Below are 14,611 nucleotides of genomic sequence, written 5' to 3' on the forward strand. Positions count from 1 at the left end.
ACACACACACACATACGTGCACACACGCACACATGCTTATAGCTTAGGGACCACACAGGGATTCTAAACGTTTTGCGCGTTTGCTTTGCTGATGTTCCTTGTTGCTGTCGCAATTGTTGATGTTGTTTCTGTTGTTGCTGTAATTGTTGCTTCTCTTGTTGTTGTTTTTGGGTGCGCCTGACTCGCCTTTTTTGTGTAGAGCAAACGAGTATTCCCTGTATAATCCCCATGGCTTGCATGTTTGCTTAGCACCTACTCAGCGTATGTTAGGTATATTAGTCTATTTGTTACAGTGTGTGCATGTGTGTGTGTGTGTGTGTGTGTGTGTGTGTGTGTGTGTGTGTGTGTGTGTGTGTGTGTAACTGTGGGTGCCTGGTTCTTGGACAAAGGGAGCACCACGCTCAGCATTTCTACTATGTTATAAATTTGAAAATTTACAAAATCATCGTCCGTATTTGATTTGCATTCAATTTTGTATCGAACCTTCTTAGTTGCCAATTCGCCTCAAGTGTGCGTGCGTATGAATGCGTGTGAGTGTTGTGCCTGCGGATTGAGCTCGTTTGTATTTCACAGAATTGCACAAGAGATTCACAAATTGCTTTCATTGATTGCCACCGACAAAGCCAGTCGGAAGGTGGTCTCAAACGCGCAAAGCTGGCACTGGGAATAGCTAAAGGCTAGGTGGTCTGTGTCGGGCGATGCGGGGCGGGGCAGTGAGGCGCTGTAGTGTGAACTCGCATTGGGAAATGGCCTTAAATTGTCTAGTGCCACAAGAGAAACAGAGAGCACAGCTGGCAGCTGCCCTGGAGCCCACTCGTCGTATGAGTAACGTAGTACGACAAACACTTTGGCAGCTGTTTTATAGTTGGCCAGCTGCAACTGAGAGGCGCCCAGTTGACCCCTTTTACAGCAGCCACCGAGGCTTATGCTGCGGACGTCTACGTGAAATTATTACGCTGCAATGCATCATCCAAAGTAAACAGCGGCAGGCACCAGACGAATCTGCCGCTGACATGCTGAAGAGCAGCAGCACACGCGTTGTTCACAGCAAAAAGCGTGTGTATTTAAAGGGGCCCGAGCAAAGTATTTAAGCTCTAAACAATTGAAAATAAATAAAAAGAAACGAAAAATGGAGAACTGAAATAAAAAAAGGCGCATAGCGAAAAGTGTACGGCAGACAGTTGGGACACAATTGACGGACATGCTGCTAGAGTAATTGTTATCCTTGTTGGCTGTGCGCAGGCACGTCGCGCACTCGAAACGTGGAACGCCGAACTGAGCGCGGACTAAGCGCAAGAGACGAGAGCATACTACACAAAGCACAAACGCCACTTGAGCGTGGCACGCGCGCGCGGGCATCGCCAGCAGCAGCAACACAGGCAGCAACAACAGTTGCAACAACAGCAACAAAAAAGAGAAGCTGTAAGCAGCACTCAGCGGCACGCACTTGAGGGCTTTTGCAACAGGACGAGGCATGCCCAGGCTGGCAGCTAAAACTGCAATCGCAGCTGAAGTGGGGGATTCAAATTGGGAGTTGTTGCCACGCCAATGCCCATTTCCTTCATATCTATATCTATGTCGTCCCTTTGTATACTCTAGCAGTGGCTTCTACATTTTGATCATTTGTTGTTGATCAGCATTTAAATGACATGATAAACAAAAGGTTCTTATTTTAAAAACAATTGAAATTAATCTTGGCATATTGTTACTGCAGTTACTTTCATGTTAAAAAATAGCCTTAATAAGGAATTTCTTATATTTTGATAGTATCTGTTATATTATTTTACTAAAAAACCTGTCGGCTATCTTTTATCTATTAAGAGATAATCGGCTTTAAATGCAGTTATTTGAAAAACACTCTTGTCTGGCTAAGATCAGATTATTTGTTCGCAAGAGTATTTAATTTCCAGCAGTGCCAAAGTAAGTTATTTTTCTCTTCTTCTGTTTATTTATTTTATTTTACTTTTTTTCTACTTTTTTTTTTGCGTGCCTTTGTCCCACTCACTGTAAAGCTTCTGTGAGTTTACATTTCGTTGGGGACTTATTTATTTTTAATATTTTTATTTGTCGTATGCAAATAGGCACTCTTTCCCGTTGTTCTTTGGAATTGTTTTTATTTATTTGTCTGCGGCTTTAGCATGTACTCTGCAAATCTTTGCGCAACAATGCCTTTCAATTAAGTAGCGGCCATGTCTTGACAGTCATGTTTGAATTTTGTATAAAAACTTGAAGCAACAACTTTGTTGCAACTTGCCATGGTCGCATAAATCACATGTCAGCAGCAGCATTGGCAGCAACATGTCAACAGCAAAGCTGGTTCGCATGCCAAATGAGCCGATATGAGCGCGAGAATGCAGCCAATCCGGAATGTGTGGCAACAATGGCCGCCGGCCAATGGGTCAATGGTGCATGTTGCATGCCCCACGATGGTGGCTGCAATCGTAATTGAAATACAAAGCCAATTTATAAACGAGAAACGATAAAACCCAAACAGCGGGCAGCGAACAGCGGGCAACAATAGCAACAGGAGGCAGTGGGGCAGGTGGCAGGCGTCCGTCTGGTTCGACTGCAACATTGAGGGGTAGGCCAGGCGAACGGTTACAACAACGGGAAGATGAAATAAAGCATCAAAGTGGCAATCACGCCAATCACGCATAATAAATCATTGCGTAAGTGTATGCGCGCATTCTCATGTGTGCGCCTTTGCACGTGTGTGTGAGTGAGGATGTGCGTGCGTGTATTTGTGAAGCCATGTCAAAAATGACGAAACCCAGCAGCTAGCGGCGGTCACGTGTTGTCAGCACACAAGAAACAACGTCGGCTTTAAGTAACACGCACAAACACACACACGCATAATCCCACACTCACACACACATATAATCACACACTCAGACATACAAAAGTGCATACACACATGCCGACGCATGCGAGTGTTTATTTATGCTTGTTTATTGGTGGCCATATATAAGCGGCAGTTGGCAAGACAGGTGAGCTGACCAAGAAATTCAGAGCGCATAAAACAAAACCAACAACTTCCAACGAGTGGAAACCACGCACTGTGCCTATTGGTTTGTGGTGCGTTCTGTTTGGTGCTTGTGGTTAGATATTATGCAAATTGTTTTTAAAAATATAAAAGGCTTTGATTAGCCTATGTCACTTGCCAGAAGTGAAGACAGCCATAGAGTTCAAAGGCCTAGCTTCGGCTCCAATTTTAACTGCCCGTTTCTCTGGCATCTCTCAGTTTCCGAGTCATTAAGAGCTGGTTCACCTCACGTGGCAGCTTCGGCTTCAGCACCTGCTTTTATCGTGCGCAAGCAGAGCGTGTAATTTCCTCCTGTAATTGGTGTAATTGAGTGCAAGAGCGAAGAAAATATTCAACATGCCAGCAATTAACATAAATTCACTGCGAGTGGCTAATGAAGAACAGTTACGAGGCGCCGAAGATTAAATGCACTGCGAATCTCTTGTAGGCTATATATAAGCGAAAACTGCTAACTAACTGAGTATATGCTTGAGATAATTTCAAATGAAATCAAGAAAGTTATATCTGACCAATGCAGGCAACTGAAAAACGAGGATCATATTTAAATCCCAGACTAGTATTTTAAAGGTGAAAAAATACGATTTCATAATTAAAATAATAATACAAATAATAATGTGGCACCCTGGGCTGTAAAACTCACGTTCGAGAATCAAAATGAATTTTTATATTTTAAGAATATATGATATTCAAATATCTGTCAAAATAAATGCGGCTTCCAAAAGGATTCGCATTTGTGCAGTACAACAATTTTCATTACAGTGAAACTAAAACCCAGCTGTTTTTTAACCACGGCATTGTAATATAATGCAAATAAAAAACTATTTTTTTGTTAAATTTAAACTGGATTAAATAACTGTAATTATATAAGATACCTAAATACAGACATTTAAGCTTGCAGAAATTCGCAATTTAATGAACCTGAAACAACAGTTCGCATGCAACATATTAAGTCTAACCAAACCCGTTGGCAATACGTTACATAGATTACATATAAAAACTTAAAGAACTCTTTGTAAGTGTATGTAAGAGCAACGCAAGCCCAAATGATAATGAAGCGCCCGTGTTGGGCGTGGCAAGTGCAAAGATAAGCAAATGGCAGCCGCAGTGCGCTTGCCGCAGCGAGTGCCGTTGATAATTGCCCGCGTGCGTGACAAATGCAGGACGCAGCGAGAGATATTAAAAAATATAGCATACTTACATGCGCGACAAGCCAGAGAGCTGTGTAGCGGAGTGGGTGCTGAGCAAGGATAGTGCTGTTTATTTATTATGCTGTGCAGCAATGTCAACGCGTTGCCTTATTAACAATGCGCGCGAGGTGTAACGCAGATAAGTGTTAAGGGTTGATCTGGGAGCTCGGGGTATACTATGAGATTATTGCACAGTAAACAGCTCGGTCCATTCGAGCGTATATTTTATGCCCACGTTATATTCCACGATGTTCATTTGGCGTGTTTTCATTTCCTTTGCAGGAATGGAGTGCTTTCAACGATTCTCCGAGCAGCCCAAATACACGGAGGTTAATCCACGCGAGGACGCGTTGCTCACATGCAAAGTAATCGATAAGCGCGGCTCGTGCTCCTGGCAAAAGGATAACAAGGTAATCTAGTTAGATAAGGTAAACTAGTCACACATATTGACATTGTCCATTTAATTCATATATTATATGAAGGCTAGTGTTTGCTTGCACTTTATAAATATCCTTAGTATATACACATACGCAGACATAACATTTACTGAAAGTCATTTCATATGCATGGCGCGTCCTGTGGTTCAATTAAGTGTTGTTTTAGCTGCCAGCCTAGGCACATGTGCCAAAAGTAATTTACGCCCTTCGGCAGGACGAGATAATACAAGCCGCTGAGCTTGTGGCAAAGCTGTGAGCTTTACTCTCGCTATTGATATGCCCCTGGACAGCGTTTCTTTGTTGAGCCGACCGCGCTTTGATTGGGCCATATTGCTGGCCAAAGTTTTAATCGAAAATGCGTGACAGCACGCACCGAAGCCTTGGGCGGTTACACACATGTGCATACACATACATATGAACTCAATTAGATTCGCCGCCGCGCTACATGGAAACGCTATTACGACCAGCAGTACATATCTAACAGTACTCTTCGGCACTATTTCCCAAATTCAACCAGAGATCTGCATTGTTTTAACCTGTTTTCCAAATATGGCAAACTTTTACATTAAAAAAAAAAAAAAGAATTACTTCAATGTATCCATGCAATAATCCTGCAATTTCCATTTAATGAACCTCCAAAAGGCTCAGGCAAGCTAGCTAATTGCTAGCTTTGGTCCTTTGCTCTTTGCTAGCTTGTTGACTTGAAATAACTAAAGAAGCAAACATTTTAAAAGCCAACAAAATGTATGTGTGTGAGTTTCTGTAAAATAAAATTAAATTGCGTATGCTGCTGTGAGATGTAAAATGAGAGTTAAATGATTTTATGTAACATTAAGACTTGATTAGACCATTTGAAACTAAACTGGTCCTTAAATACCGGGTGTATTTGAAGATATCTATTTCTTTTAAGTCTGTAATCGTATTTCTGTTTATAATGGTTAATTAATTAAAGAACATTTCAGATCAATACGACTAAGCACCAAAAAGTTTTCATATATTTTCCGAAATTTTCAAACAAGCTCTGGTTTCAATATATTTGCTTAAAAGTGTAACGAGAGTATATTTTTTGAATAATTTGATTATTCGAAATAGTAAATATTAATATATTTGATATATATTTCAATATATTTGAACTTTTGCACACAAAAAAAAATTAGCTCCTTAATTATTTATAAGAAAATTATTTTGCAAATACTGCATTAAGAAAAAAAAACTGTGCATTCTCCCACAATATTTAATAATTTTCATAATTTCAAATGTAGCCGCAGATGACAAACACAGAGTGACAACTGATAACTTTCGATTAGTATAAGAGCGTGTGTTATGGGTGGCAGCAGGGTATCTTCCAGTTGATCTGCCTCTTTTTCTTTTCTTTGTATGTTAGTTCTCTGGTGAGACGTCATGTTTTGGTCTTGTGGGCTATTGCTTTTTGGCTTAGAATCAAAACATCTACGTGTTAATTTGCATAGCAGTCGAAAATATTCTGTACGATACCAAGCAGAGTGGACTCATTATTGGGTTGGCCCGAGTCCAAGGCATATGAGAGGCTCGGTTTATCTTTAGCTTGAATATGATTTTGCTACTTGTTAGTCATGGCATTCATAGCATAACTTTCAGATGCTTCTTTTCCGTCTGCCCCTGTCCATCTCCCTTTATCCCTCTCTCTCTCTCTCTCACTTGTATCACTCCTTGCGATCCATGAAGCTGGCTCTGGAAAATCAAATACACTACGGGGTGTGGTGGGGGCTGGTGTTTCAGGCTACTTGCATGACAAAAATCACAAAGCATTTCAAATGCACTTTTTCATATGCTGCACATCGCAACGGATCGCATCGCAGCGCATTGCCTCGATTTGCAGCATATACTTAAATGTTTACATGGCTTGTGTCTCTAGGACACTAAGGAGCTGCCATGCAGCAAAACACATAGATGGGCATAGCCAAGCAGGGCATTTGCATGCGTCGAGTGTCCTTTACGTGTACAACCCTTACACACACATACACAAACATGAGCACACGCAGATTGTTGCTGCGTTGTGTTCGCTTTCATTTAAAGTTCACCCTATTTTTGAATATTTATAGCAATTGTTGGTTTTGCTTGTGTGTTTGCTCTCAAAATTCGCTTGCCCATTTTTGCAGGGCATTTGTATGGCATTCCATATAATATTTTTTGTATAGTTATCGTAAGTAGACAACTTTCATGTCTGTCCAAACTGTGGAGCTTCCACTTCAATTGAGGCTAAGTACAGTCCATAAATACTTATTGTGCAAAATGTTTATAAGGAGGCACATTCGAGAATCGTTTGAACAACTTACCTCGTCCCCAAATATCCTCAGAGACAAGCAACAAATGGGCCAAGTAAGAGCGACACGAAAAGGTCCATTAATCGAAGGCGAATAGTTGTGGGCCAATTGCAAAAGTGCTTAACTGTCTCTTAGCTTTGTAGCTATTCAGATGTACATAATTTGGACATAGCAATTTTATGCCACACATAAATATCATCTACTAAAAATGCCTACGACTATTGATCAGCTATTAAATACCCTGTTCTTATAGCCTTGCAGAAGCTTTTGTAATTTTGTCTCGAAATGTATAACGCATAAAAGGAGACATCCCCAACCAACTAAGGTATACATTTTGTTGGTCAGTATCAACTAGGCAATAGCCTAGTTGATATATTCATGTCCGTATGTTTTTCTGTCCGTCTGTCTCTTTTTATGCGAACTAGTCTCTCAGTATTTGAAGCTGAGTATAGTCATGAAACTTTGCTTCCCTATTTCTGTTGCACGCAGTATGGTGGAATTGATTGGAGCGGACCATTATATCATAAAGCTGATACAGGAACAATCGGTCTTAAAGTAGTTTCATGTATAAAAATCTTATTGTTTTTAAGATATTCATACCATTCCCGAAAAAAATGTTCAATCTGCAAGGGTATTAATTATTCGGCGTGCCGATAGAAGTGTTAGATGCTAGATTTTTTTCACTTCGAGGGCATAATTGAAAATTTAAAGTATTTTATGAATCCATTTACAAATAATAATTTCAAATATTTTATAAGGTTACTTATTTGACAGGCAGTCAGGCAAATATGAACTACCTAAGAATTTATTAATTCATATTTATCCATATGGTATATATTCAAAGACAGAAACTATTATGCTCTGATACACAAGTAAACTCGTGCTCAATTTGAGTACACAGTATAAATAAGAAAAAAATAACTGACAAGGAAAACAGAACAATGCGGTATGTTGTGGTATAGAAGATAATGTCGATTGGAAACGATTTAGTTCACTTTGAGGGCGGTTACCACAAGCACAACCGACACACACACACACACACACACACACACACACACACACACACACACACATACAAATGGTCACAAACATACACATTCAAGCAGCAACTAGGAGACAACAAAATATTTGCTGGCTTTCCAAATTGTTATTTTGACAATTGGCAGAGCCTGGCCAACAGTATTGAACATCATTCGCTTTGTACTTTAGCCAAGAGGCACACCCAGAATAACACAGATAGATTCGCTTAACCCCGGTTCTCCGACCAACGCAGCTGCAGCTGACCAGACGATGGTTGGCCAAGATAGCACACACAAAAATGTCGAAACGAAAATGAAATAATAATTTAAATAATTCTCAAATGGAAATGCCTTTTGGCCGTAGCTAATGTCGAATGCAAATGAATCCATTTGCATAACTGTACGAATACTGAATACGAATATGCGAATATTACGCGTGCCGTTCGACCAAATGTTGGAGCCAAACCAGTCACATAAAATGTTATGCAATATTTTAGCCGTCTCTCTGCCTGTCTAACCTATTGTGCTGCAAAATCCCTAAATTGCAATGCTGTGAAATTCCCTCAAAATAAAAACATAAAAGAATAATTAATTGTTTATAGAGCTGCATACCCGATGCTATTGACCCTTTTGTGGTGACTACAGTGTACAATTAATTTAACCCATTAGATGAGCAGACATTTTAATGGTTCAAGGGCTAAGCAACCTGAAAGCCGGCAGTCGGACAACGTGAACGCAATTAGGTAGCTATGGAAACATTCTCGACTGGATACAGCCGGACACACGAGGGGGGCGTGGCATTGAACATAAATACTTAAATGGGAACGATGCCATGCTCAAAGATCACTAATTGTAATTTAATTTCCAATTAGCAAACAAACTAATGCCAATTTAGAAACGGCAACAAGGAAAACGATCCCTGTAAGCGGAGCTAAATGACACGTAGTTGAAAATGTTAGCAGACAGGCAGCTGGCCGGGGCGAGGCGGGTAGGGTTTGGCCGGGTCAATGGGTTGGGTCAGCGCCATTCAAAAGCCAACCTGCTGGCTACATTCTCTGGAAATACATATATCTGTCTGTTTCTGTGACTCTGTGTGTGAGTGTGTCTGTGTGTGTATGTGCGTACGGCAAAATTATACGCCTGACTACATCGAAAAGTTAAACATGCTAAACATGTCGATGTCCAGTATCCCGCCCACAGCATTTCGTTTCCATCCACATTCACATCATCCTCATCATGGTCCTCCCACTCCATTGTTTTAGCTGCTTTAGTAATGCAAGATTCTTCTCCCTCTCTCCTCGCATCTAACAGCCAGTGGGCATCTACCCGAAGAAATACGAATGGGCCGCACGTCCACTGAGTGGCAATGGCGCCTTACAACTGGATCTACATCCGCCGCCGCCCATGCAAATCGGCGGTGACTGCTCCCTGTGGATACGCTCGGCCACCCTGGACTTTGACGACGGCCTGTGGGAGTGTCAAGTGACGGCCAGTGATTTTACCGCACAGGACGCGCTGACCAGTCAACCGGTGCGATTGGTTGTACGTGGTGAGTGTTAATCCAGCAGCTGAAATCAATGTCGCCCAACGTGGCGTATGATTAATGTTTGGGCTTCATCCTAAAAATGCAACTGGTAGCAGTTCTAATTCAATATATCTTTCCCACAAAAAGATTTCGAACTGAGTTACAAATGATTAAATCCTTAAAGGAGACTTGTCCGATTTTATATATTATATTTTATTAAAGAGAATCATGTTATTTTTATTTAAATTTGATCAGCATAATCAAATATTATATATTATATGATCTTATATTCGCCAAGTCTGGACTTATAAAGGGTGAATGAATATATTAAGAAATCAACTTAGATTAAGTTAAGTATATAAAATATACATATGATCTGGCCCAAGAGGGGGTATCTCTTAATTGGACACTTTCTACAAGAAAATTCCTTGCTTGTTTTTGAAAATGTAATCGAAATCGGACAAGTTCATCAATTACGATATTTAGTATCCTACAGAGCTATGTGGATTATTTTAAAAACGCATGCTTCATTCGATATATGGATAATGGGCACTCGTTGAAGGATTTTATTAAATTTATTCACGAGCTGCTCGCAGTGCTGACATTTATTTCTGACCCCAAGAGCCGTATTACTAATCTGTGTATACCATTTCTTTCCTGTTTTTCCCACACACTCATTTAGTGGCGCCACAACGTCCACGTCTGGAGTTTGAGAGTGCACCGCTGCCGCCGGGCCACAACATCACGGTAGACGCCGGCGCGGTGGCGACTGTGAAATGCGCCTCACATTATGGTAATCCGCCTGCAACGCTCAAATGGTATTTGGGTAAGTAGCGGGGCTGTGCGGAGATGGGGGTTGGTGCTGGCAGTTGTTATCCTTTGATTGCAGTTGTTATCTTGTCTGGCTGTGACATAGTCGTGTTAATTAATTTGAACGATTTGCTCTCGACAGGCGACCAGGAAATCTCGCCCATACACCCGCAACTGAATGCCACCGAACCGGACAATACACGCACCTGGTCAGCCACCTCAGTGGTGCAGGTGTCTGCAATGCGCGAGCGACACGGCGACATACTGCGCTGTGTGGCGTTCCATGAGAACTACGAAGCCAAATCGGTGCCAGTGGAGGCCCGTCTCGATGTCAAATGTAAGTCCAAAAAACAAATGATAGCAAAAACAAGCAAAGAAAAGTTTAGTCACCAGTCTCCGGCTAGACGAAGGAGCGCGTCCCTTGGGCATGGTCCTTAGCTTGGTCGGTTGAGCTGATTGCATTACGTTGCATTTGGCTTAAAGTCAAAAACTAAAAGGACATGGCAAACAGCTGTAACAATTCAATTAGCCACAATTTGCAGCAATTTCCTGTTTTGTTAAGCAATTCAAGATTTTTGGCCCCAAGACGAGCAGAAGGACAACTTCAATGTTAGTTGCTTGTTGACTTGTTTCTTGTGCTTGTTCTGCTTGAAAGTCAACTATTGCTCTTCTTCTCATCCCCTTCTTATGCCTTTTGCAGACGCGCCAACCATTCGTCTAATTGGCTCACCGGAAATCGACTTGGAAGAGGATAAGGATGCGCTTGTTCTGCGCTGCGTGGCCGATGCCAATCCGCCGGCCAGCATCGTTTGGCGACGTGCCGGACGCTCCGAGATAGCCAGCTTGCAGGTAAGACAGCATCGGCCTCCCTCCCCCTTAACTCTCTATAGCAAACCCATTATCCTGAGCAAACCGGCAGCATGGCATCCTGGCAGCCAGGTTCTACTCCAGCTTGTTGTTTATGTTGCTACGAAATTTCGACGTCGCTTGCCTTATTTATCTAAAGTGTAGCAGAAATTTGTAATTGTATTAAATTGCCATCTCTCTCTTTCCATCTTCTACCCGTCTCTCTCTAGGAAACGCTGCAGTTGCGTCCTGTTGGACGTCGCGACGCCGGACTGTACACCTGCCAGGCACAGAACTCGGTGGGCACCTCAGAGCAGCTGTCGGTGCAGTTGGACGTGAAATGTGAGTCTCTTATAATATTTATCTTGGCCCCGATTGTTGTTGTTTCAGCATTTGCTTGGCTAACTTTTGCTTAATTTTATATTGACGGTCGCTTCCGTGTTTATTCTGCCATAGATCCACCGAAAATTATTTCAGCCGGGCCGGACCGTCTTACAACAGCGCCGCTCTTCAGTCCCGCCGCGTTCGAGTGCGTCGCCGATGGTAATCCCATGCCAGCCTACAAATGGGTCCAGAGGTGAGTCCAAGGCCCCCAGCTTCAACCATCCGTGGAATGCACAAGATGAAGGCTACATAAATTTTTGCGTTGCATACTTTTGGGCGTCGTGGGGATCACGCAGCCGGCATGCGTATAATGCGCTTTATATTCACTGCAACCAGAACACACGCCTTTGAAAACTCCCTATGGCGTTAATTAAATCCTTCAGCATTCAAGGCTACATATACGTAATATTTGCGCACATCACATACAAAGCCCTTAATATGATGTTGCTTTATCAATATGCCGTGGCTTGTTGACGCAGCTCACCCGGCGCATAAGTAATATCGCATGAAACGCAAATAGAAACTCTGTCTGAGACGCGTTCATATATATATATACATGTTTAAAAACCACAATACCTGGCGCTAAAACAGTCTTTTAACTTTAAAGAGTTTCTGCCTAGCTTACAAACCCATTAAATAGTCCGAGATTTTTCATGTAAAAAAACTTTTCCGAAAGTCTGTTTAGAGACAACTCGCAAGGTATGCTGTAATAAAGGGTAAACTCGCTGCATTTCGACATTAAAACGGGCTATATACAAGTAAAATAACCCCAATTTAAAAAGCAATTATCCATGAGCTGTGAATGCACTCACGATAAAAATCTCACCAAAATATTAAAAACAAGAGGTTCTAGTCGGGAGCTATCGACTAGGGGATACCCTGAACCCTCATCTTCCAACATCAAATGCATATATTCTATTTTAGAAGCTATATGTCAAGTTTGGGGACTCAAGCTCTTATTATTTACCAAAATTGCCCAAAAAATAGGATATCGATATCAATTTTTATCGATTGCTTGGAAAAGGAGTAAGTTATCGATTATCGGAAACAAACTCGATCTGCGCAGGCACTAGCAGCACCTACATCTAAAATCAAGTCTCTAGCTATTATATGTTCTGAGATCCTTGCGTTCATACATACGGTCAGACGGAGAAACGGACGGACGGACGGACAGACAGACGGACATGTCTAGATCAAAAATAATACAAAAAACCATTAAATCATATTCCCACTGTTGACTGACTTTAGACATTTTTAAAAAACTTTGCAAAGGCACCTTCCAGATCTTATTGGAAACAAGCTCTAGACTTTTCACTTTTATCTTAAAAACTATTTTCTCGAAAGATAAACTTTATTAATTTTAAGACGAAATATTTTTGATCCTTAACGCTCAGACAAAATCGTTAAGTACATTACCTAATGAATTTATTTTGATTGATTTGCACATTTTGGTTTTTTTTTTTTATTTTGAATAAAGGCGTATTAACATGAACAAAATAATTTGATTAAATAGTGTATAACCATTTTTATACCATGTGTGTGAGATATACTATAAAAGTCCTAGTCTTATACTCCCTATAAAAGACGCGAGTTATAAAGTCAAATATTGAGTGTCTAGTAAATTTCAGAGTTATTATACCTAAGAGAAGCTCCATAAAAATAGAGCGTTCGTTTTATTAAAATCAGATCATGATATTGAATTAAAATTGAAATTTCCTGAATGCGGTTGAGCTTCCTGTTGCGCGTGGGGCACAGCTCAGTCAAACAGAAGCAAACGCAGCAACATCAGCAGCAATACACAGCTGCTATGCAGTTGCATGCTTTTATGACCACGCCCAACATCTATAACACTTGATGTTAGCGTCATTTTAATTAGCTGCACAGCGGAAGTCGTGCACAAAAAGAGATAATAATGGGAAGGGTGTAGGGGGAGAGAGAGAGAGACGGCGAAGAAGAGTGAGCGAGAGGTTGGGCTGCCACATTTTTTTATGGTTCGAAATGTCAGTCTTGTGTCTGCAGCCTCTTTCTGGGACTCTTGGGACATTAATATGCAAAGCAGTGCCATACTCATCCGTCCGTTCGTACATTCGTTTGTCCATTCAACAGGCAGCAGGTCGTCATGTTGGAAAAATCGAAACACAGAGTACAGTACGTGCCACTCTGTGTTGCATGCCACCAAGCCAAACTCAGCGTCAGATCAGCAGTCTGTACGTGATTTGTGATTTCATTTGTTTGCACTTCCCTCCTCGAGGTACTCACTGGAGTTACATATGAGCGTGTGTGTGGGCGTGGTCTCTTCTTGAGCTGATTCGCTAGAGCGTCAAATTCTAATAAAAAATGCCACATGCAACGTGTTGATTTAATGAAGCGTGCCCGCGCGTGTTTATCAGAAATTAAATGTCAATTGTTGAAAACTAATTTCCACGCGTAGCCCAACCTCCCACCCACACTCAAGACACATTAAATGGCGCGTGCCAAGCAAAACCAATATGGGGCGTTGAGTGTGTGTGTGTGTGTGTATTTGTGTGTGTGGCTGTGTTATTCGGTGTGTTTGCGTGTAATAAATCAATGGTGGGCGCTGTTAATAGGCTATAGCCCATGCTGAGGAGGCTTGCATCCCAAAGGCACCGTTACCGCTGGCTAACAGTGTCCTTTGTTTTAAACCACCTGAACCACATACTGACATATGCAAATGCAAGCCACACAACCGACCGCCACTTGGCTTGCAAATATATTTGCAGAAGGAAAAGCCGAAGCGAAGCATAGGAAAAGGCATGTCACTTTGATTTACGTGAAAATATTTCGACGAAACCTTCACAAACCCTGCTGAATGGAGACGAAGGAAGCGCTTTGTGGTTAGATTTTTTGTCGAATTTTTGCGACTTCATTTGTGGTGCAGGATTTGCATTTAAATGGCTTGCTAATTTATTGCTTTTAATTGCGTCGTGGCCCTTTAAAAGTCGCTTTAATTGACTATTTAAGCTGGAGACAGAGTCTATGCAAACTCTGTATCGAGCACAACTATGTGCGCATATCAAAGGAATTTGTCTGCGCCCA

General features: G+C 41.5%; 1 protein-coding gene across 1 annotated transcript in view; it reads left to right on the plus strand.

Annotated features, from left to right (window-relative positions):
* The window catches only part of LOC6631239 (pneumococcal serine-rich repeat protein), a 117,870-nt gene that overhangs the window by 84,088 nt on the left and 19,171 nt on the right, over positions 1-14,611 (plus strand). Inside the window, 7 exon segments of the mRNA XM_032437670.2 lie at positions 4,513-4,640; positions 9,301-9,538; positions 10,197-10,340; positions 10,467-10,661; positions 11,025-11,173; positions 11,401-11,512; positions 11,627-11,747. Coding sequence (XP_032293561.1) covers positions 4,513-4,640; positions 9,301-9,538; positions 10,197-10,340; positions 10,467-10,661; positions 11,025-11,173; positions 11,401-11,512; positions 11,627-11,747 — 1,087 coding nt within the window.

The sequence above is a fragment of the Drosophila virilis genome, chromosome 2 (genome assembly GCF_030788295.1).
Source record: "Drosophila virilis strain 15010-1051.87 chromosome 2, Dvir_AGI_RSII-ME, whole genome shotgun sequence".
Classification (NCBI taxonomy): domain Eukaryota; kingdom Metazoa; phylum Arthropoda; class Insecta; order Diptera; family Drosophilidae; genus Drosophila; species Drosophila virilis.